The sequence below is a fragment of the Lytechinus variegatus genome, chromosome 18 (genome assembly GCF_018143015.1).
Source record: "Lytechinus variegatus isolate NC3 chromosome 18, Lvar_3.0, whole genome shotgun sequence".
Classification (NCBI taxonomy): domain Eukaryota; kingdom Metazoa; phylum Echinodermata; class Echinoidea; order Temnopleuroida; family Toxopneustidae; genus Lytechinus; species Lytechinus variegatus.
The window spans coordinates 23,389,421-23,414,715 of record NC_054757.1 but is presented as its reverse complement, the minus strand read 5'-3'; the positions used below and the strand labels follow the sequence as shown (position 1 = coordinate 23,414,715).

Sequence of the window (25,295 nt, the reverse complement as noted above, 5' to 3'; positions counted from 1 at the left end):
ATTGCGATGGGAATTACCGGTAGGGCATTGTGTAATCCATGTTGCATCGGGGTAGTTCATTCAGTAGTTGCATAGTTCCTGTACTTTCTTTATATATGCATGCATGCTACTGTGTTTCTGAAGTCAAAGTTATGATTTTGATATCATGTCCTTTACTATGCTGAGTGACATGTATAGATTTTGAAATATATCAGGTGGGTGTTTCATAAAGCTGTTTGTAAAGTTCCGCACAACTTTACAAACGACTGGAACATGTTCTTAGGTCATAAATCAATTATACAGGGATATCATTTAGCACAAGAAAGGATCACTAGTCATGCGTAAAGTCATTCCTATCTAATGAACAGCTTTATGAAACATCTTCTTGCATGGTAATAGGTTATGGGGGGTGTATTGCACACATTGTTTCATATTAATCAATAATATAACTTCAATGATTTATTTAACCCAAGGTCTTATCATTAGATAAAATGCCATTCTCTAATGGTCTTGCGATTGATATTGAAAATCATTTGTATTCTTATTCCTGTATATAATAGTTGGCTTTTTACCTGGCAGTGGCTACATGTAGGATGTAACTGAGGAAAAGGAATTGCAATATCACCATCACATAACTTTTCACTCAATTGCTAATCTGTATACACAAATACAGACTAGTAACAACCACTTTACCCACCAGAGTTAACGTTTTTGTCTTACTGTCTTGCAGTTAGAAGCACCACTAATGCTTTTAAGTATAATGCAGTGAAATCAGCTTATTCCATCATCCAACTTTTTTTTCTTAAATATGGAGAAAAAGTTGTATGGGTTTATTCATGTAATTTATGAACATGTCTCTGATATGAATATTGTGATAAATTGTATTTTATTTTCATTAAATGAATATGAGAATTGTTTATGAACAGACATGGTTGTTGTATTCATCATCTTTTTTTAATGTGTTGACTGGTTAATTTAGCATCTTCACCAAATTATTTTCAGTGTGGGGAGGTTTCATGAGAAGTTTTTCCACTGATTTTCATGATCTAATTTACTCTCAACCAATCAGATACAAGGATTTTCAGTAGCTTATAACATCTGTTAACTGAAAATCAATTACAACTTCTCATGCAAAACTCCTGAGATAGTACAGATTAAATATTGATCCATATCAAATTAATAACAAAACAAAAAATTGTCCTGGTAAAACAAAAGTGATGAAATAATATCATGAAGTAAACCCCTTTTTTTATGCTTTTAAATTTTTTTCTGACCACACAATCACCTTTGTTCTGGAGTGAAAACCCTTTATTTTTTTCACTTGTTAACAAACCAGAGCCCCTCTTTAAAAAATCTTACCAGACCCCTGTTTATAACATGTTTCCCTATAAGCTGCATGCATAAATGCAGGTTCGATCAGTAATAATGCGAGATATGTTAAAATTTTGTCTATTATCATCTATATAGAACGCTTTAACCATACATTAAAATCACATATTTTGGCCGAATCAATTGCCTGTGCAGTATCAGAGCGTATCCCCAAAATGACAGAAATTCGACGAATATCCCTTAGGCTCCTGTACAAAGTTTACTGTTCAGTACGAGACCATATTCAACAATCTAGTGCGTGAAATACCGTAGACAACACATAAAAAATGAATATTGAATGGCTTTATTTCATGAAATACCAGAAATATTCCAGTCATTAGGGCCAATATAATAAAAATATTTCTAACAGTGTAACTATTTTTTTTTTACGGGTGTTTTTTATTCTTCATCCATTGATTCTTAGTGAAATTTTGAATTTTTTTGTCATGTTCACTTTCAGCAATAAAATGTTTTTTTCTAAACAAATGCCATTCTAAAACTTATTTTTTACAAATATTGTGATTGCAAATTTGGAAGAAACATCGGTTCACATCAATGGTATCGATCCATGATGTCATACTATTCAAGTGGAGGGGGGGATAAATGAATAGATCATCCCCTTGAACAATAGATTCACAACACAAAACGACAACCATGGTTCATAATCACAAACTTTGATAATGAATAATGATTTTTCTCTATATATAGCATTTGATGTTTACATGAACTTAAATTTTACACTCGGATAGGGGGAAGGGGTTTGGGAGAAAAGGCTTTGTTCTGCTGTCCTAGAATAATTATATGGGATATCTTATACTAAAAATACCCCCAAATAGAGCTGAAGGTGGTTAAATAATATCCAAATAAATTCTGAAAGAGTTCGTATTGGCGATATGTCTGAAATGTATGTATTTGAGTTTTGTCAGATGTGTATCAATCATATATGATTATTTACGTCTGGGACCGACCTTTAACGTCACCATCCGAAAGACGTGACCAGGGCTCGAACCTCGAACCTCTGCATCAATTTGTAACTTCCCCACAGCTTGGATTACAGGCGCACGCCACAACGCCCAGAAAGAGAAGTCTATTTTTCATTAAAGGTGGAAGTAAAAAAAAAGTTGTGAAATATAGAATGAATTAGAAAAACAAGAAAAGGAAAATAAAGTATTATGAGTTCAAGTTACGTTTATCAAAAAATTAGACATAATTACAAAGAGAGTAAGAGCTGTAGAAAGAGAAAGAGAGGGGCAAATGTTGCCATAGTGATAAAGGATGGGGATGGGTCGTGTTTGGCTGAAACCACCTACAAAAAAAAGATTGAAAAATATCTTTTTGAGGGTGGGATTGTTCAAGAATAAAATTTCAACATAACTGAAATTAGTTGCATCATGGCATCCATCAATATCTGGACTTAAGTGTGATATTTATTTTTCTTGCTAACAATATGAAAGAAAAGGATTTAATATAGTTTTCTTGTTCAAGGTTTATGATTATTATTATCTTCATCAGTTTTAAAGATTGCTTTATTTTGGCCTATTAACGAGGCGTTATTATTACAGGATCCCAGCAGGAGAGTGGATTTAATATTGCAAGCAATAATTACCCCCCAAAAAACCGTCTGCATCCCAAGACTACAGTAGATTCAGGACGTGCTTGCGACACACGAGTAAGTGGTTAATATTTTTTCGTGGGAATTCCTAAATTCTTGATTCATCATGTCTGTTCTTATAGAAACTACATATTCTAGATCAATGCAGGAAATTCGGGTACCAATTTTTTTTCTTGAAATGTGCTAAAGACTGCATATCGCTGGTCGAGTATTCCTTGGCTTGTCGATTGTCCCATTCCATTTCTCCCACTACAGTCCCACAAGTGTTTATTTGTGTCAGTACTCGGTAGGCCTTGTCTGAAGTGATGGATTTGATTTGAATCATCTTTGTTTTTGCTAATAAATTGAAGCACTTTAAAGTAGTGGGGGATTACCTTTCTTAAGCTTACATAGTCTATATCGACCATAAAGTTGTTTAAACATATGCACAAGTGTAACTGTAAGCGAAAACTTTTGGAAAAAAAATTAAAAAGCAGTGGATGGGATTTTCGAAATTAGTTTTGTGTGTGCTGCTGACGAGCTGTGACTGGTGAACAATATGCATGATATGTTGAATATCGCAAGCTTTCTTGTCATTCATTTATTCATGAGAATTGGATCTTGGATGAAATCGTGACAAAAAGTATTCAAATTAGGAGCGATTTGATGGCAAAAGATCAACCGATTGTTCGCAAGACAGCTGGCAGCCGTCTGTTTCGAGGAGTTTTTTTAACATTTTCGAAATTTCTCCTCGTACACAGACGGCTCGCGATTGTGCAGCCGCCATTAGGGGGTTAACAATGCAAAATCACCCTGATGGGGCTCCTTGATTTTTGTCTTTATTTCATAAAAATATACTAAAACAAGTGGACCAAAATGAAGAATATTATTCCAACTTTTCGCTACATTGGTAGGCACGCTCACGCATCACAAGAGGGCGCTTTTTCGCGAGCTCGGTTCGCTGTACAAAAATTGCGACCGGCGGCGGCAGCGTGACGAAGCGAAATTGAGCTCCAGAGCCATGGCATGGCGTTATTCAATACACTCATACATGTATAACATCGAATACCAGCAAAATGATTGAGACACCATATGGCTGTGTGACGTATAGACTTACCATCTGACTCATCGGCACTTCCAGCGGACCAACGAACGACGATCGAGAGGCCTGGAAAATCACTTGTAAGTACCAAATATGCCTGATTTTGTCGAAATTTTGAGTTTTATGAATAATTATATTACTTGCACACTGATGCATCATGATTCATGGTGAAGATGAAATTCTAAGCTTTAATTTAACACCAAAATTACGTGGAAAGAACTTAGCAGATGAAAGCGATTCAGCTTGATGCACAGGTCTGTTGCAGGCAAAATTGTCGAGATTTAGCGCCTTCGCGCTCTTGAATTTCGCGGGGGGATTTGGCGTCTGCTTCATCTGCTCTGCACAGTCCTGCGTATCGCTTTCAGTGTGCACATTTGCACTCACTTATTCGTCGGTAATATTTTTTTTCTCTTCTGGAGCTGTATGGACAATTTAATATTTTATTAATTTTAAAAATCTGTTATATTACAATGAACCTGATGCAAAACAAAGCACAAAACATTTCCTGTTCATTATGAATCATGATGGATTTACATCTTATTCTCAGACTTTACTTACCGTACTTGTTTTCACTTCATTTTATTTTCATTTAGTATATCAGAATATGGTATGATTTTTTATTTTGTTTTCCTTTTATGAATATTTGATCTTCTATAGTCTTGGGGAAATCAATTATTTTACACACTCAGTATCTCTATTTGTAAATTACTAAATTGTAAAATGCTACATTTTTTCAGAAATAAATTGGTGAAGCGGTGGGGGGGGGGGGGATGCTACGTTCTATTTTATAATTTTTTTTCCTTGAAATCTCTATGAAAATCATATGTATTTTTATTTTCAAAGCCCTTTTTATTTATTGAAAATCATTTTGACTATGATTTGATTTATTTGTTTAATTATTTTTGTTTCCTTCAGGTTTCATTATCTATTCCTGAAAATGCTAAATCGAGTCTATTATCAACTCATCATCCGTATGTCTGGCGACTGGCGAGAAAATTTCCAGGCCGATTGTGAACATCAGTCCAGGCCAAGGATAAAGCCATGAACGACCAAATCTGGCTAATGCCAGATGACAAGATCTCTACGCAGGATTACAGCTAGCATATGACTAGCTTGAGAAATTTAAATATTCAAGAAAGAAACATAAGATTCTTATCTATTAATTTTTTTTTTATTATTTAAATTTCTGTTTTGTTTTTGTTTGAATTTTTCGTTCTATTTTTCGTGTTTTGTTCTCGTAAAATTCTTGTAAAAAATGATTTCTGTTTCATGGACTCCTAACAATTTCAGCACCATTTATTGCACATATTTTTTTTCTGCACTGCACTGGGAAAGGGAAGGGTAATTTTTCTTCCAGTGCTTTATCATGAGGTCTCATGACTTTTATCTTAATGGCACTTATGTTCTCAGGAATTTTTCTTCATGTATGAACTTAACTGTGGTCTTAAATCTGAATTATGGAATTGTAATAACTATTATTCAATTGCTTAAACATGTTAAAGGGTTTTTCAGCAAGGTTGCATCATTATTTTGCCTTCCAGATATTATATTGTTTGGCTTTAATATTTAAGATCATGGCCAAAATGTCAGAAGAGGTGGATCTGCTCCAGCTACCAGCTGATAGGATTACTAATGAAGTTATCATTGACCTACTGCCAAAACTCACGAGAGGAGAGGGAATTACATGGTCAAAATTTTATGAAATAGTTCAAAACAAATATGATGCTGAATGTACTTTAAAGGCCCTTCAGACCAAGATAACAAGAATGTATGGAAGGTACTTGAAACTAAACAAAACAAAACAAACAAAGGACCAAAATGATGTGAAGGTCAACTATCTGCAAGAACCTTTCAAGCCCCCAGGAAAAGTTGTTCGACCTCCAAAGCATGCTAAAGTAGACCAAGATCAAGATGCTGCTAGTCCTAAAAAGAGAAAAGTCTATTCCAATGATCAAGTAGAAAATTTGGGAAAAGAACTTGAGAGATTCAAGGACATGGTGCAAAAACAGAGAGGGAAGTAATGACTTACAAAAAGAAAGTGAAGCACCTTGAGAAGGAACTGAAAAAGAATAAAGAAAAGGTTCAGTCTTTCACATCTATATTTGGCAGTGTAAGAGGTGGAAGAAAACGGATTACCGAAACAATAAAGCGACTTAAACAATCTAAAAGGGAATGGAGGGTAAACTACCAGATGACAAAGAGTGAAGAAAAACGGAAGACAATTGAAATTACGAGACTTCGAGCACAATTGAAAGAAGAAAAGAGAAGACGTCAAAGAATTCAAAAGAAATACACAGAGCAAGAAAAAATCAAGGTCGCCCAGAAGCAACAGGAGATTGAACAACTCAAAGAAACTGTTGAAAATCTTCAATATGAAAAAGACAAGTCCCATCATCCTCAACAAATCCAAACCAAGATTGGCCAGTCCTACACCCCTCAGATCAGAGAAGCATCCTACTATTTACAGGTTGGGTTTGAATAAAATTGATTTATAAAAAATAAAGTGATAGGAATTAAGTCATATAATGTTCATAATAGTAATTTGGAGGTTCCCCTTGTGACATTTTTAATATGTAAATTGGGTAATTGATCAGATACATGATTATTTCCTGAGATACATTACTGGAAACTGATCACAAAGACCCTATTTCATAGAATATTGTATTATGGTAACTTTGCCATTCCGGGGTAACTTGTCTGGAGCATTGGTGGCGGAAGCCCCAAATTTTAGGATGGGACAACCAAAACAATTTTGACAAGCAAAAAAAAAAAAGGCTCTCAACCCAAACATTTTAGGGGGACGTAGGAAAATAAATTGACAAGCAAAAAAAAAAAAAGGTCATCAAATTTAGGGGGGGACACGTCCCCCCCCGCTTCCGCCGCCTATGGTCTGGAGTCTTTGATTTTGATTGGTTGGTGATTAGCATTACTATGGGATGGCCAAATTACCATAATATTAGCTTGTATTTGTATGCACAGTTGCCCTGGTCTATGATAAAAAAAATTACCTACTTCAGTTGTTATAAAAATGTAGTGATTATTGCTTTTATATTTTGCATTAATAGCAAGGATGTTAAAAGGGATTGAAGTTCACTCAAATGCAAACTCAATTTGAGTTCACTCAAATTCAAGAATAAGATCTTTGAAACCTTGATAACAATTGGGCAAAAAAAGTTATGAGCATGTGTATGCTGATAACGGCATAGTTTATTATTTATCCAAAACTTCCTGTCTTCTACAGTTCAACTGGTTTCAAGGATTTCATTCCTAATTATTGTTCACAATGAAGTTATTTTAGAGCATGTTTTATTTCTTCCTATATTTAAACCATTTGAGATAATTTTAATTTTGACTCAGTAATCTATAAGCATGTACTCAATTAAGTTTAATACTGCTTTAATAACTAAAAGTCTCATTACAATTGTTCTGGCAAAAAAGGCAAATCCCAAATATGCTAACCCCAAATCTAACACTACACATTGATTTTGCTAACATAGTTTTAAACAAACTTCTGTGAAACCCTAACCGTAACTAACTGTCCTTGGATCATTTGCCAAAAGAGCAAATGTCACATCATTCTGATAAAGGTTGCATGCAAAATTATTACTGTATCCCCACTTTTATAAATAAAATTACAGAACCTAGGAGTCGCAGAAGGCAAAGTAAGCGAAGCGATTAGAGTTGTTGCGGAAACTCTATGTGATGTGACCTTCACGGATGAGCTACCGTCTCGACAAACTCAAGGACGCTTTGCTTCTGAAATGAAGGCAATTTGTCGGGACCAGATCGAGGAGCATTTTGTGTCGGAAAGAAATACAACATTAAAATATGATGGGACGACAAAATCACGAGTTGGCCACCTTGTAGAATGTGAACTAGCTTCTAAAGAGAAAACATACTTGGTAGGATTACGCCAGCAAGCTGGAGGAACAAGCGACGAATATATAAGTGCTATCAGAGAATCTATATCGGATGTGAATCCATCACTGCTCGACGGCATAGCAAATACTATGACCGATCGAGCGAGTGTGAATACTGCAATAGACAGAAAACTCTCTGACCTGAAAGGGGAATGTCATATCAACAGCTTCAGATGTGGGATGCACCCTCTGGACACCCTTGGTAAGGCATGTGATAATGCATTAAAGGAGAGTGAAAGCCAAGATAAATATCATAGACTTTTCAAGAAGAGAGGGGAGAGTAATACCGCATGCCTCATCAGAAAGGTATCTGATTTATTCCATAATGAGGCAACCGGATGTGGTATTGCTCTTACATCATTTCTGAAGACTACTGGTTGTCCAGTGACAACATTCCCAAGATGGGTAGGAAATCGGTTTAACATTTTATTTAAATCTGCCAAGTGCTTAGTTGCAATGATGCCATTTATTTTGAATTACTTTCAGAAAATTCAGAAGCCCACAAATGATTTACAATCAGCTTTGTACCAGTATCTTCAAGATCCCCACCTACAGGCTTGTATTTGTTGTTTAGCTCTTATTTCACTCAAGATTACGGAGCCATGGATGAAGATGCTAGGTACAGCAGAAAACATTCTTGGAATTAACACTGCATACCAGGAAGCTGTCGATTGCATGTCGAGTTGGGAGATGGATCCTCAACTAATGCTCTCTACCAATAGATGTGCCTTTGGAGAATGTGTAGCTATACCATTCATTGATGACATGAATGATGCTCGAAAAGCTCCTCTATGTCCTATCTTGGAGAAAATGATGCACGAATGTGTCATTGTGTGCAAGAGACAACTAGAAGACCAATTGCAAGGGGGAGTGTTTTGGGAACCAGGACAGGATCTCTGTGAAGCTGCTGCTTCGTGTTCATCTACAAACATATCTGGTGAACGTCAGTTTGCCAAGGCAGACTCTCTCTTACATAGAGCGCCAAACATTTCAGTAGGAAAGATGGAGGCCAAGGTAATGTTTTCCTCCAATGACACAAGGGATTGGTTGGAATGTAAATCTGCGGAAGAGAAAAAGAAAACAATTACTTCAGCAATGAAGAAAGGGAAGGAGGTACGTAAACATGATATAATTCTCTCATCACATGTATCAAAAGCAATAAAAGAGAAAAATGAAGCAAACAGACTTTCACTGACAGAAAAGGAGAAGAAACACAGAGAGAAAATTGAAGAAGTGATAGAACATGTATTGGAGGAAGGTGTAATGGAAGGCACCTCATCAATTGACGAAGTTCTCTCCAAGAAGACATCAAAGACAAGCAAGAAAAATTTTCTTACAAATCAAATTAAATTTCAGCAATTGATTAATCCATCCCCAAACAAGCAATACCTATCGAAATGTAATGTTGAAGAACTACATGAGATCCTAGAAAATGAGTGTGCCAGGAATCAAGGTGATGAAAAAATGAAAAATATCCTGATGTTGATCAAACACCCCACCTCCCTCGTGAGAAAGAATTTCACCCAAAAATGGGAAGACAACAAAGGGGTGGAAGTGTGGTGGAATGGTGTCGTTCAAAACTATAATGGCAAGGAATATGAAATAGAGTTCAACGAATTAGAGGAGTTCTTCTATATGACCCAATCCGAAATTATTTGTGACATAATTTCTAATGACCTTAATATCCTATAATGACACTGTGGATTGACGCCTAACCAAAGGACACAAGGCCACATTTGAACAATTGACCCTCTGATAGCAAGGTGAGAATCCGAAACAATATATGCTTCCACAACTGCCTACATCATGGTTATAACAGGAGTGATCAAACCCAAAACAAGTGGTCCAGTATCAAAACCTTTTTCCCCTGAGCATTATTCCTACACATCCAAGTCAAGGTAAGACAATTTTCTATTTGTTCTATTAAGTATGGCAAAATCATAAATGCAGGCCTAATATAATTATTATTGTAGGAAAGATATTTCTAAAGTAATATTACCATAAATAATTATCACTCACTTGTTTTCCGAGGCCCATCTGGATCAGCAAACAATACGGCTTGCCTGGAACTAAAAAAAAATCCTCCAACATAAAACTGATTCAAGGCAACAAAAAAGAAAAGAAAATTGGGGTTAGATTTGAATAAATTTAAAATGAAAGAGCTAGAATAAAGAAAAAAAAACCTCCCTAAGAAGGGAACACAAACCTAAACCATTAGTGGACCCACAACTTTCATGAAAAATTGGGAGGCACTAAGCTTGACCCCCTCCCCCCCCCAAAAAAAAAAGAAAAATGGCAAGAAAAAAAATTACAAAAAACCCCAGCTATGTTTAACCAATTATGATTGCCCCACCCCTCCCCCCATCAAAAAAAGAAAAATACTCATTAAAGATTGTTTAAGGGCACATCCTATATATCCCCCCCCTTACCTCCCTAATCCGCCTCTGAACAACTAAAAATAGAATTTGTCAATTTTTCAAGCAAACACACATTTGAAGAGAAACAGCTGTGTTTACCTCATTATGCATGGGAAAAAACAATATTTATTCATGAATATGCATATGTAATGTGCGCGACGCGTCTACGCTGTCCCAATGAGGATTGCAGGCCTAGCGCTCCATCGCGCCGTAACCATGCCATGGCTCCACGCATACGCTACCCGCTCGGACCCGCCCAGCGTTGGTAAGGTGGGTCACGTGCGCGCTGGCTGGATGCGACTCTCTTCGAGCCGACGAAAGGCAATAGACGCAGCATTTTTAGTAAAAAATCTGATTTCCTTGTTTTTCCGAGTTTTTCAACAAACCAAGTAAGGAAATGTTTTTATGAATATCTAATCTTTCTTTTGAGGTAAGTTTTATGAAATTTCATTGGAGTTGAAAATTTCCGTGAGCGTGCCTAACATTGGTACAGCACATTTCATAGATACAGAACTTTATTGTAGAAACAATCACGGTTTATTCTGGTGGCTCCAGTCCATCGCTTATGTCAATCTTTGTTGTATATGTATATATCTATTTTTACAGATTAGAAGTTCTCTGAAACCAGATTATTAGACCTGAAGAGAGACAATGTCGGATGATGCCATACAAGCTGTCCGTCTCAGAAGTCTTAGCCTCTCAAAGAGTGAGATCATCGGTTTGATCATACGATTGTCCATCGTTGGGGCTGCCACATACTACGGAGTAAAATGGATTGTCTATGCCATGGACCCCACCAGGAAACAGAAACAAGAAGCCAAACAACAAGTTAGTTTAAGTTAAAAGACAGAGGCCCTTATTCTGAAGTCAGGTTTAACTTAAACTCAGGTTGTTGTTTAAGTATGGGAAGTCAATAGTATCAAAATTTTGTTATTAAGTGGTACATTTCTTTTGTTTACTATGCTCTTTCCTGATTCATCGATGGTGAAGACAATAATCTGTTATACTTCCTAGACAATTATGAATGATTTGAGAGCCAAATGAGCTGAAATATGATATCTCTACCGTTAGTGATATATGTAACATTTGGCTATCCATACTTAAACCACAACATTAACCTGAGTTTATGTTAAACCTGACTTCAGAATATGGGCCAGATTGTTTATATTCACTTGGTGAATACCAATCACAATTAATATCAATGCTACATATGAAGATAAATATTGTGAAATTTTGTAATGATATAAGATCTCAAGTTTTACAACGATTTTGTTTACCCACTATTTTTTTATTTATTTATTCACACATATTCAAACAGGTTCACAAGATCAGAGATATCATAACTACTGTTTTCCATCTTTGCCCTGGTGCATAAATATAGTAAAATAGTAAATTACAGTTATAGGTTACGATTTATATACAAAACAGGGTAAGAAATAATGAAATATCCATGACTGAATATTCTACTTCTTTTTCAAGCAGTCAGCACCTTTACCATAAATTGCATTATGAAATTAATATTTTTTTATAATGAAATTGATCCACAATAGGCTTAGGTATCTTCTTGTATTGATGTTAATAATGAGGTATCAGCATATATGTTTATAGATGTTCAAGTTATAAATTTTTTTCTGGAGCCTGTTTGTATTTCCCTTCTGAATAAGAATTTAATTGGTCTATTTATATATGCATACATGTATGCATTTTATTCTATGATTAATCCTGGGTCCCTTGTTACAAAGAATTGTAATTTTATTCAGATCAAACTCAAATTGTAATTGATCTGAAATTCCTATCTCTTAACTACACAAAGGCAAATCAAACACAATTTGTGATTGATTTGAATCTATCGCAACTCTTTCCAAGACGGGATCCAGATCATTGTTGAAGTAAAGGAATGTATGTTTTTTTTTTTTTTTTGCAATGCTTCCACTGTAGGCACATGTGTACCGGTAAATTGCCAGTTCATCTATTGCCAACTTGTCCACCCATTGCATGGTCTACCTTCATTTAGTCTAATGCCTTCTTTCCATCCAATATTTTGTCTAACAACCATTTGGTCCAATAATCACTTCGTCTAATCACCAGTTCATCTATGACCATTTTGTCTCGTAACCAGTTGGTCTAATACCTGTTTTCTTTTCATTCATTTTGTCCAATTAACACTTCGTCAAATTAGACCAAATGGTATATGGACTAAATGACTATTGGACCAACAGGTCATTAGACGAAATGGCAATTAGACCCTTTTGATAGTGGATGAACTGATCATCATCTGGTACGGGATGAAGGCGCGAGCCTGTAACTCCCGGTCGCTTCTTGTAGGATTGATATTGCTGAAAACTACTACTTCATGAGCTTGCGTGAGGAGTCATGGAAGTGTAAAGTGCAAAGTGGTAGACCAAATGATAGTGGACAAGTTGGTAATTGGACGAATTGACATTAGACCAATTTAAAATAAACATGTATACCTATAGGTATTAATCCAAATGTTATTGTTGCAATAAATGAATTAATTTTTGTAATCCACTGTAGGCAGAGAAGCTGATGAAGGCTATAGGACTGTCCCCTCACACCAGTCTATCAGAGTATGAGCTGTCTATAGCTACCCAGTTAGTTGACCCCTTGACCCTTTCCATTGCATGGTCAGACATTGGTGGACTACAAGAAACCTGTAAGGAGATCAAAGAGACCGTTCTACTTCCTCTGAAGAAGAAACACCTGTTTGCTGGCTCAAAGCTCATGCAGCCCCCTAAAGGTATGTGTAACATTTTATGCATGGTGCAATTTCCAGTTGGCTTTCTATGTTCGGGCCAAACTTTTTTGTCCTTGTTTGTATCTAAAACACTTGGGCTAATTTTATGGATTCAGAATATGGTGTGTGCCATATATCGTTTGCTGCGGACATGCCAAGTCACAATGCCTCATGGGAAAAGTTGACATCTGTATTGTGCACGCTAGTAGTTATGCATGATGAATGCATGCAATTATTCAGCGCTGGCCGACGCGGCTTGAACGGCTGGCGTATGCTGTTTACTAGGGTCCAAGAGGTAGAGATTTTTTGCCTGCACATTTTCTTTGCAGAATTTAGTCAATTTTGTTGAATTCTTGCCACATGGTTTTTGTTTTTGAAGCATCACAGTCACATTACAGTACACTAGCACTGTGCGCTACTTGCGCCTGCATGCAATGTCGACCCCGAAGTTAGAAATTTGGCATGTAGATGACGCACCATATGTGAATCCAAGGAATTAGGCCCATGTTACTTTTGGAAAATTGTTTACCAGAGGGCGATGAGGAACATACTTCGGGTAGGGAAGAAATTGAGATGTAAACACGTAAAACCGACCTCCTGTCACCTTTTAGCGAAACCTACCTCGGACTAGCTCCAGAGGTGGTCTTAAGTAGGACTCTGTCCATTTTGGTATAGATGCACACTCAAATCTGCCTCGAACCCATCTCTGTTCACTTGCAGTAGTTTGCAGCCAAGACTGCTGTTTGTCAATACTGGTGTGAATGTTAGAAATAGGAGAGTTTGGATTATGAAGTGTCAGCTAATCTGAAAGTCCAAAATATCAATACAATACCCTGCACTTTTTAGTAGGTCCAACTTTATCAAATCTTCAAGTTCATCAAAATAACTGAAAGTGGTCAGGAATTGTAATCAGCTCCCAGAACAGAGGTTTACTCTGAAAGTATGATGCAATTAATCATTCTATTTCAGGTGTCTTACTCTACGGACCACCAGGATGCGGGAAGACCATGATAGCCAAGGCCATCGCTAAAGATGCAGGATGTCGGTTTATCAACCTTCAAGCTTCCAACCTGACAGACAAGTGGTATGGAGAATCCCAGAAACTTGCATCAGCTGTATTCTCACTGGTAAATAAATCACTGATCATTAACTTTTTAGTCTGGTAAAATAGTTATAAACACTCCAAAAAATAAAGAAAAAAAGTCCTACATCATACCTGCAAACTATCCCTGTTTTATAGTGAATGAGACAGTCATGAGTTTTGGGTAAGAAATAGGACCACTTCAACCACTGTGTCCATATTTTATATGACAACTACTAGTGGAGTTGTATCTTACTATTTTTGAACATCATGAGACAACTTAAACTCTGCAACTTCAACTACTTGTCTATTAGGAAGTTTGCATTGTCTTTAATTTCAGCCTCTTTCTTCCCATTTGCTAAGACTCTTGTGTGCTTAAGGGTTGGCATGTATGCAACATGTAACCCTTCCTTAAACATTTGTCTAACAACGTGCATACATTATACATGTAGCATATAGGCATAAGAGATACACAGATGATAGATACAGTGAAACCTGTCTATAGTGACCACCCAAGGGAAACACAAAATGTGGCCTTTATAGACAGGTGGTTGTTATAGACAGGTTCTTAGGGTTACACACAATCTGCCTCTATGGGAATCAGTTTTAGTGGTCACTATAGGCAGGTGGTCACTATAGGCAGGTGGCCACTAACACAGGTTTGACTATAATTTGCAAGGGCTGGCAGAACAAAATTTCAGTTCAGTGAGGCAAAGAGAAGTTGAATGAAATAACTTTCACTGAGTGCAAAACGACTATAGTGACAATATTCACTCCTTTTGTACACAGTACAACCTTACAGACTTGGCTTGAAAAGATCCTCATGCAGAACCGTAATCGGGAGCTAGCCCGACAAACTTTAGGTTGATAGAAGCTAGAATAATGCTATGCTATGGGATCATCCCAACAGTTGCATCTCTCTTTTTGTACACTATTCAGGCAACCAAATTCCAACCAGCCATCATCTTTATTGATGAGATCGACTCTTTCCTGCGATCACGGGCATCACATGATCATGAGGCTACAGCTATGATGAAAGCTCAGTTTATGACATTGTGGGATGGACTTATTACTAATGACAGCTGTGAGGTAATTAATTACTGTGACTTGATAAATTAAAAATGAGGAGATTAGGAGCAGGAGACTGAGGAGGAGAGAGGAGAATCAAATGTAAACGAGGGAATAAAAGAAGGAGAGGGAAAGAGAAGGAGGGAGCTCAGCTCATGAAATTATGGGATGGACTCATCAATAATGATAACTCTGGATTTGATCAAGTAAGAATGGGAAAATGTGGAGAAATAACGGTAAAGAAGGAGACAGAGGAACAAAGGGAAGAGGCTAAATTTATGACACTTTCGGGTGGACTTGTCGCTAATGACAGCTGAAGGTGAATTATTACTGTGACAGAGAAAAAGGAAAAAGAAAAAAGGAGACACTGGAGAGAGGATGGGTAGGGAAGAGGATAATGAGGAGAAAAAAAATTCATCTAGAAGTATGTCGCATTTGTTACATTGTGTTTCATTCTTATGTTGTTGGTTTAATAAACTTCAGAATAAGTTCAGAGAACCTTAACTTGGTTAGTCCCATTTGTCCAATCCGATTCATAGTTGTGTGTCATATATTGTGTTGTGTACACAAAGATGTTCATAATAAATGTGCTGAATCGGGCTGTTTTCTGTAGAAGATTTCCAATTGCTTGAATTATTTTTCTGTTCAGGTGATTGTAATGGGAGCTACAAACCGACCCCAAGATGTTGATGCAGCCATCTTGAGGAGAATGCCTACATCATTCCATATAGGCATGCCAGACAAACCACAAAGAAAACATATACTACAAATCATACTCAAAGATGAAAAGGTAGGCATTGAGGAGATATAGTTATATAATATTGACTGACTTGAGGGGAACATCAAATATGTTGCCCGCTACAGAATCATATTGGCCTGAATATTTAGACAAGGGCAATATGGTTCTTTTAATGGCAACATATTTGATGTTTTCCTGAAAGAAGAGCCAGTCAATGTTATCATTTTTCCCTAAAGCTGTACAATGTGTAATTCAAGCTATGGTATTTTTTCATCTGCTAAAATGCCTTGTATAGGTAATAATATGGATTGGAGTTCATTATTTCTAGATAAAAAGTGTTACATGAATTTGTGTATTATTGCAAGGTCGCACAACTGTATGCTAGCAGTCATTAGTGATTTACTACTACTGCTTTTGTGCGGGGTTCAAACCCAGCCCTATGGCAGTTACATTGGTATCTGAGAGGAATTTATTTCCATGAATGTTAAAATATCTATGATAGACATTAGTTATTAATAATCAATGAAGACTTCTTACTCTGGTGTGTATCAATTTTACCTTCCAGGTTGACAATGATGTAAATCTAGACCTAATAGCTGAGAAGTCTGAGAAGTTCAGTGGCAGCGACCTGAGAGAGATGTGCCGGAATGCCTGCATGTATCGCATCAGAGATCACGTGTAAGGTTTTTGAAATGTCTGGGAATATTTGGTATTTTGTCTTTTATACAGAAAACCCAACTCATTCTGGTGGGTGCTTCATAAAGCGGTTCATAAGTTAAGAGTGACTTTACGAACGACTGGGGAACCTTTCTTACGTCTTTTACGTGCTGAATAATTACCAATGAACATGGTGAATATCATTTACCACAAGAAAGGATCACCAATCGTTCTTACAAACATCTATATGAAACGGCCCCCTGGTGGATTAGAGATGCGCAATGGCCTCTTAATTATTTATTCTGTATGGAAGCCAGCATGATCATGAATTTTTCTTGTGGTTATACAGAAAATCCAATTCAATGATAATGATAATAGCAACTACATTTCTAGTGTGCACGTATCCACTCCAAGGACCACCTATTTCATTATTCATTCAGCATAAAAGGAATGGTATATATTATTGTACTCCTACAACTGGTACTTATTGTACTCCTTTTATTGCTACTGCTTCTGTTTCTACTACTTCACCTGCTACTAATGCTACTGTGCTTCTACTACTACTACTATTGCTACTGCTTATATTTATACCACTACTACTGCTTCTCATACTTCTGCAAATTGTGTTAATGATAACAATAGAAATAATGATAATTCTCCCCCCCCCCCCACCTCTCTGAATGTTTCTCACACACATTATGCAGTGCTGAAGGAGATGCAGCCAGCAATGACCTTCGACCTCTGAGTATGGCAGATATTCTATCAGCTCTCGGGAAGCTAAAGGAAGCAAGAGTCCAACAAGATTACAGCACACAGCCTCTAAGTTCATTTCCCCTCGATTGATAATCTTTTCATGTCTTTTGTATATTGATATTTGAATTTTGTCAGATTTTTTATACACTGATAATCTTGCGGGTGTCTTTTGTGCTGTGACTTGAAATCCAAACAAAACATAGGTGCAAGTTGTTGTGACAGTCCCCCTGCCTCCCCCCAAACAAAAAACCAGAATAAAATGACCACTCAAGTCTGTTTGTACAGATTGAAATTATGTGCCAGATGGGTTTGTAAATAAATGAGTTTTCTGAGTACCGTAATCAGCAGAAGAATCATGAGCGCTGTGATAAAAATACTCTTAATGACTCGCACAATTTTTTGACAATAAAACAAAAGTAAAAACCAATTTTTAGACAGTACTCTGATAGATAGAGCAGAAAAATTAAGAGGGAAAAATTACCCAGTAGTCAAATTTCAATCTAATGGAAAATAAACAAGGTCAAAATCTGATGTTAACATCCATTTGATATTTGATGAATCATAAATTACATTTGGTTTGTGTATAAAACTTTGTACAGAGTTGCAATATCTAGACTATTATACTCTTACCTTCAAGTGAATCTTCATGTATCATCATTAATTGGGTTCCTTTTTCTTTTGACTCCCAGTTTGACTCATGGTTTTGTTGCCAATGGCAGGAGTGCCTATATTGCTTATATTTATTATCTGCTGCAAAGTATAGAGTGCTGTTGTGCAGTCTTTCACACAACTCCTCTTTCAGAACTAGAGGCCCGTTGCAGATAGAGTTGCAATCAATCGCAACTCTAAAAATCATGGGCAACTTGATTTTCAACTAATCAACAGCGCGCATTTGGGACTTGCAATTGATTTTTTGACTTGTGTTTAAAAGCAACTCTTTCTGCAACGGACCCCAGAAGTGAAATCAAGGAGAAAAAAACAAGTCCTTGAATAGTGACCTATATTTCAATGTGGCTGAGTAGGTATTCATGAAGCCATATCTTGGGCGGTGACACAATATTTGCTCCTAGGTCAGTTGCTCAAGGCTTTATTTCGTCCAAGATATAGGGTTAGGGTTGCAATAGGGCTTTATGCTAAGTTTAGGTTAAGGATAGGGTATAGCGTTAGATCCAGGGTTGAAGTTGGTCATTCCATTAGTGTGTTGAATTTACAGTGGAGCAATTGTCGCCAGAGCAAATGTCACAGAACCATCTTGGGCCCCGTGCTCTACCGAACATGTTTTCCAAATCGCTGAAATGCAAAAAAAAACATTGCGTGACATCATCACTTCATTGCTCTATACTGCACTAAGATTGGTTTCTTCCAAATTTCAACTCAACAGGAATTTAGTATCATGTAATATACACTTTGTAGTGTTTTGATGAATTTGTAACTTGTGAAGGATGTCAATCATGGTACTTTTGAAGATGTGCTTCAAATAACTTGCCTTCATATTATTTTTTTCTGGTTAAGTCAATTGCTCCTTATGGATTTGATGTGAATAATTTGTTTGTTTGTGTTTAGTTTGGATGAGTACAATGTTTTTCATGAACTAAAATAATTATTATAAAAACAGCATTCAGTATGTGCCATTGATGGGTATTCTTATGCAATGCAATCTGTAGCCTTTCTTATCATGGAGAAGGGCATTGTAATTATTATAATATTAATTTTTATAATCATTGTAGCTATACACATTGTGTGCACACTGTCAAAACTTCTTTGAAATGCTATATTTCATCTTCCTTTTCAACATTCATGACAAAGATAACCTAAATAGATCCTTGTCATTTGATTGGTGTTTTGGTATTTTTCAGATTTGGATTCATTCATGACACCTAGATAGATCCTTGTCATTTGATTGGTTGTTTGGTATTAATCAAATTTGGATCCATTCATTGGCAATCTTGGATCCATATGATTTTGTTCATTGCATGCTCGCCGAGACCACCAGTGCTATCCATAAAACACTCGAGTTTGCAGTGTGATATTATGTATGTGACAATCAACACTTGCACTGCAAGCACTTCTGCATCGAAATTCATCAATGTCAAAATAATGACAAATATTTATTTTTAGATGTCATATAAAAAATCGAATGTTTTTTCATTTGTGCAATGGACAGAATACTTCATTCAGTGAAAGATGAAATGAATACATCATCACCTTTCACCTCGTGAAGTAATCTGTTTGAACTGTCCAAAGTCGACTTAAAAGATGCAATGACATATGATTGCATATTCCTTTGACTTTGTCATTTATCTGACTTATGGAAGTTTGACTTGTGCGGAGTTGTCTGTTTTATTTTATTTTTGTCATTGCATAATCAAAGGCCATTTATTGTTCTAAACTCCCATTAAGACTCCATCTCTTTTTAAATGTTGTAGCATAATGTAGAGTAATATGCTATGATACTTTTGATGTTATTTAATGTAATGGGTTTTATAAATAACATGTAATATAATGCAAAGTAATTAATGAATCATAATGTAATGTGATATATTTGATGCATCATAATGACATTTTGGTTGAAATTATCACAATTCTATATTATATTATGCACTATTTTCATTTGTGAAGAGCTCAAGAAGATGTAAATAACATGTTAATATTATTATTATCATTTGATAAAACCTGACAATTGAACAAAGTTTATTGATGTTAGCATGTGAATAGTAGCAAAATAAGGTCCAATGGGTACTGTGAATATTTTCCCCATAATGAGTGATAAAAGATTTTTTTAATGCACGAATATACTTGACTTATTGTGGATATCCAAACATTGAACCCTTGGTGCATGCAAAGTGACCTATCACTTTCTGGACACATTTCACTGCAAAATTAAAAAAATCTGCATTGGCATTCCATAGGCGGCGGAAGCGGGGGGACAGGGGGACGTGTCCCCCCCTAAATTTGGGGAGGGGGGGACGGTCCCCCCCTAAATTTATAGTTGATGACCTTTTTTTTTTTTTTTTTTTGCTTGTCAATTTATTTTCCTACGCCCTCCCTGAAATTTTTGGGTTGAGAATCTTTTTTTTTTTTTTTTTTTTTTGCTTGTCAAAAAAATTTTGGTTGTCCCCTCCTAAAATTTTTTGCTTCCGCCGCCAATGGTGGCATTCCATAGAATTGTGGTCGAAGGTATAATGCTGTATAATGCTATCAGAATACCAGTGAAAGAGCTGTAATGTGTAATACAAGTGCAAATTGTTATTTTTTTTCTTTCTTTTTACTGTAGGTTTCTGTATGTATTGTGCAAGTGAAATTATTGGTCTCAATTATGAAAAGGTGCATAGGAGATGATAGCAGGTGTCACTTTATTGGAGTGGAGATGGTGCACTTAATGTGTAGAACAGTGATGGGTCAAATGACCGGGGTATTGATAATTACACATCAAGAGCTTGGAGAAATGCAAAGTAAGGCACTATATTAGTGTAACTATTATTGTTTTATTATCTTGGATTTGGTTTAATTCAATTTTGTAATGTCTTGGTACTTGACATTGGCCTTAGAACACCTCAAAGTCTTATGTTTTTTTTGTGTGTGCCTTGGCCATGGAATTGGAAATTCAGTCCTTTTTGTTAGGAACAAGGAGCTTTATGAGAAAGCTATGTTGACAAACTCTCTTGGTTTTTCTAGACTGTGTTTGTGAATACTTCGCCAGCCAATTTAAGTGTGATACTACTATAATAATTATGGCAATGTGATTGGATGATTTTAATAAATTGTGTGTTACACAATGAATATGAGTTTGTTTTTCTTGCCCCCCCCCCCCTTCTGTGATTTTATGCCCTCTGGTGGGGCAGCCATTGTCAATTAATTGTGCAGATTGGCGTAATGAGTGTGTATGTTCATGTATGCATTATCAATGATCAGTCTCTCGTTTCATAAAGACCTGTGGGTGCATTGTGGTATAGTGGTTCTGACTCTCGCCTTTCAGAGGGTCGTGGGTTTGAATCCTAGCCGTGGCGTATTTTCCTTCAGCAAGAAATTTGTTCACACTGTGCTGTACTTGACCCAGGTGAGGTAAAAGGGTACTGGCAGGAAGTAATTCCTCAAAAAGCTGTGCGCACCAGAATTGGTAGACTAGCTTAGCCAGGGTAATATAGGAGTATCTAGCAAGGTGGGTACGTGCGCTATACAAATCCTATATTATTGGTAATAACAAATGCATTTCTATTTTTTTTAAATACCATCCACCAATCAGACAGGATTTCAGTAGCTTTTAATTGTTATTGAATTTTTGTTTTAACAAGTTTTATGAAACACCCCCTAGATTACGGGGCATCTCGTATTTTGACATTGACAGTCCAGGGGGGGGGTGCCTTGGGGAGCATATCAAAAATTTTCAGCAGTGGGTGCCCTTTCTATATTTCCACTCAGCGATTATAAATAATACACATACTGAGATGCCAAGTTCAAAGACCAGCTATGCGTGAGATTTTCTGTGAATCTGAGTGAGATCACAGACATTGTGTACAATGTATATGGGAATAGGCTGTGATAGTTGCGTGAGACAGAGATTTGAGGGGATGAACACTAGTCCAAAATGCTTGAGTCTCGCGCATAATGCGTGAGGCTTGGGAGCTCTGCACATACAAGGCTGAAAGCATTTATATTCAATGTATACTCTTACCAGACTGGTTTTGGAGGTCCTATGAAAGTTATGATGTTGGAATTTATTATTTCTTTAATATTAGAATTATATAAAATCAGAAATCGAACTTGAAATAAATGTAATTGAAAAGTAGAAAATCCTATCCAAATGCTGTAGCTCTGAAATATAAAAAAATATATATAATTCAAAGATTTGTTTGATACACTCAGCTCTTTAAAAAAATATTGTATTCCTAATTGACATCCTGCAAGGAAATGCCAATATGTTTAGGTTTAAGAGATGTTGGAACACTTCAGGTTCAACGCCATGGGTTAGGATGGCCGTGTCAGAGTAGTAAATATCTTAATACATGAATATGATTGATGATGATGAAGTTGATGATTATGGTGGTGGTTGTAATGATTATGGTGATGATTGTGGTGGTGGTGTGATGATGATGGTGATGATAATGAGGATGATGATGGTGATGGTGATGATGATGATGATGGTGAGGATGATGATGATGTTGGTGATGATGATGGTGAGGATGATGATGATGATGGTGATGATGATGATGGTGAGGATGATGATGATGTTGGTGATGGTGATGATGTTGGTGATGATGATGATGATGATGGTGATGATGGTGAGGATGATGATGATGATGATGATGGTGAGGATGATGATGATGATGGTGATGATGATGGTGATGATGATGATGATGATGATGATGGTGATGATGATGATGATGATGATGATGGTGAGGATGATGATGATGTTGGTGATGATGATGATGGTGATGATGATGGTCAGGATGATGATGTTGGTGATGATGATGATGTTGGTGATGATGATGATGTTGGTGATGATGATGATGGTGGTGATGATGGTGATGATGATGATGATGGTGAGGATGATGATGTTGGTGATGATGATGATGTTGGTGATGATGAGGATGATGATGATGATGATGATGGTGAGGATGATGATGATGATGATGACGGTGAGGAAGAGGATGGTGGTGGTGGATGTGGTGATGATGACAATGGTAATTGCAGTACTTCGTAGGTAAGCCTGAATGAATGTCACTAAGTGAGATTTATGCCCTGTTTTCTTCCATTTTTCCAATTTTTTTTAATGAAAAGGCCCTTTTTGCTTCCCGGGTTTCAGTGCCAAATTGGAACAAGACGCACTTCCGAATTCCCTGCTCAATTCCATTCATGTTTACGCCCTCTACGTTAGTTGGCCGGGAATTAAAAAAAAGAAAACACGGATCGAAAACAGTCCCGAGATCGAGAATGGAAGTCAATGCAGTCAGTCAAACTCAAAGCTGAGTTGTTTTAACTTCAAACCAAGACAGTCAAAAGGCGTAAGTTCTATAGAATATCAATGAATTATTAATGTTTTTAGAAGGAGCGAAGTAAGATGTAAATCTCTGGTGTGAAAGATCGAAATAGCAACAGGATTCTATGTTCACTGATTATTTTTTGCAATCTCAGCAGAAAGTTGATCATTTTTTTCAGTCCCAGTTTATTAATTTATGTGTTGGCTTTTGCCTTCTATTTTAGGCGCGGCGCTAATGCAGTTTCGCACACCGGCCGACTTCGAGGAAATTACCTACCAGAAATTGTTCACAAATCATGTCATGGCAAATCTCTCAGTCACATTTCAAGGTCATTAAACAATATACCCACTGCTTTTCGAAGTTTTTTCAAGTTCAAGGGAATGACTAGGCACTATCATTATTTACATGTAAATTGATGCAAAGCGTTACGCAAAGTGTCCAATCTCTATCACTCACACATTGTACGAGGTTAGTATGTACTAACCTCGTACAATAGACCGTGTTTGACCCTGGATTTCGAAGTAGTCGACAAACATCGCTTCATTGCTGAAGTAATATTTGCCGAAGCTCATTCTCGCTACGCACCGGGGCTCTTGCGGTAAGTAGCAAAAGTTTGTTGAATATAGAAATAATAATAAAATAATAATCCGATAAAAAAAGCACATTTTGCTTACCTCGGCCTCGAAAGTGACTTCGCTTGTCTCTTCCACGGAAATACAAGGAAGCCTGTAGGTGGCGATAATAATTTCACAACCTTGATTCAGCTCCTCGGTAATTTTATAACTGTATCTAAATTCTTTGAATGCGCAATCCTCATGATTAATTTACTAATTATGGGCACCAATTAATGAAATGCCTTCAAAAAACATAATTAATGATTATTATTGGTGACGATAACACTCATTTGCATTAATTTAAAAAGATGACTGATAAAAAAAAATGAAAATAATATACGTGCCTGGAAAGAAACCAGCAGTACAAGCTTTGACGAACGTCAATAATACGTATACGGTATACCAAAGTCTATACAATGAAAAGATTGGACACTTCACGGACTTTGCGTAATGCCTTGCGTCGATATGCGTGTAAAATAGTGTAGGTGCCTATTCTTTCCCTTGTCGTGTCTTTGATATGAATATAAATCGCGCGCCCTCTTCAGGAGAAAATTGATATCAACGCTGACTGATTTCTATCTCCGTAAAATCTTCACTAAAGATCAAGAAAATATACATATTTTTAGAAAGAAACTTCAAGGAGAAGTCACGGAAGGATCTAAATGATTCGGTAAGTGTCATAGCAGGATGTGGAATATTTATTTATACATAATATTTTATGTGGGCAAAAGCCCACTGTATTTTCGAAGTGTAGTGGTGTGTCGCGTGCGTATGACTGATAATCCTTCGCTCGCGAGACGATATGAACCCATGGGTGAATCTCGATAGACTTTGATAAAACTTTTGTTGACATACGAACAAAGGCTCCCAGTGCTGGCTTTGTTCAAGGTACGTTGAATTTCTATTTTTTGTTTCAATTGCTTCAAATATTTTCCAAAAAGTGTTATCATCGGCAATAATACATCATACATGTGAATGTGATCTAAAATTATGTTTTTAAGTTATTGCATTTATTGCTGTCTTTATTTTATCAAACAATCATAAGAATTGCACATTTAATGAATTTAGACATAGTTATAAAATACTGAGGAGATGAATTAAGGTTGTGAATAGCATTTAATAGCGCCACCATCAAGCTTTCTTCTATTTCCGTATAAGTGATATGCGAAGCACCTTTCCAGCACTCTAGGTGACACCCCAATACTTACCCGTGTTAAAAAACTGAGACTCCACTCACGCGTGTTTGGGCCGCCCTAGCTTAGAACTAAGTGAT

The 25,295-nt window shown here is 36.6% G+C and overlaps 2 protein-coding genes across 3 annotated transcripts in view; both read left to right on the top strand.

Annotated features, from left to right (window-relative positions):
- Window positions 1-10,979: 10,979 nt before the first annotated feature.
- On the top strand, window positions 10,980-17,669 carry LOC121431730 (outer mitochondrial transmembrane helix translocase-like). The gene is made up of 7 exons (XM_041629417.1): window positions 10,980-11,205; window positions 12,913-13,135; window positions 14,102-14,259; window positions 15,153-15,302; window positions 15,931-16,071; window positions 16,586-16,698; window positions 17,382-17,669. The coding sequence occupies exons 1-7, from the start codon at window positions 11,029-11,031 to the stop codon at window positions 17,518-17,520; spliced, it is 1,101 nt and encodes a 366-aa protein (XP_041485351.1). The 5' UTR covers window positions 10,980-11,028; the 3' UTR covers window positions 17,521-17,669.
- Window positions 17,670-23,336: 5,667 nt separating this feature from the next.
- LOC121432254 (chondroitin sulfate N-acetylgalactosaminyltransferase 1-like) overlaps window positions 23,337-25,295 on the top strand; it is a 48,678-nt gene continuing 46,719 nt past the window's right edge. For both annotated transcript variants that reach the window (XM_041630110.1, XM_041630111.1), the window contains exon 1: window positions 23,337-23,432. The gene's annotated coding sequence lies outside the window, so the exon portion shown is untranslated. The remainder of the gene's footprint in view (window positions 23,433-25,295) is intronic.

Coding starts and splice junctions, on each gene's coding strand:
- LOC121431730 (XM_041629417.1), top strand. CDS start 11,029: ATGTCGGATGATGCCATACAAGCTGTCCGTCTCAGAAGTCTTAGCCTC. Junction 15,303..15,930: donor TTACTAATGACAGCTGTGAG/GTAATTAATTAC, acceptor TTTTCTGTTCAG/GTGATTGTAATGGGAGCTAC. Junction 16,072..16,585: donor TCATACTCAAAGATGAAAAG/GTAGGCATTGAG, acceptor TTTACCTTCCAG/GTTGACAATGATGTAAATCT.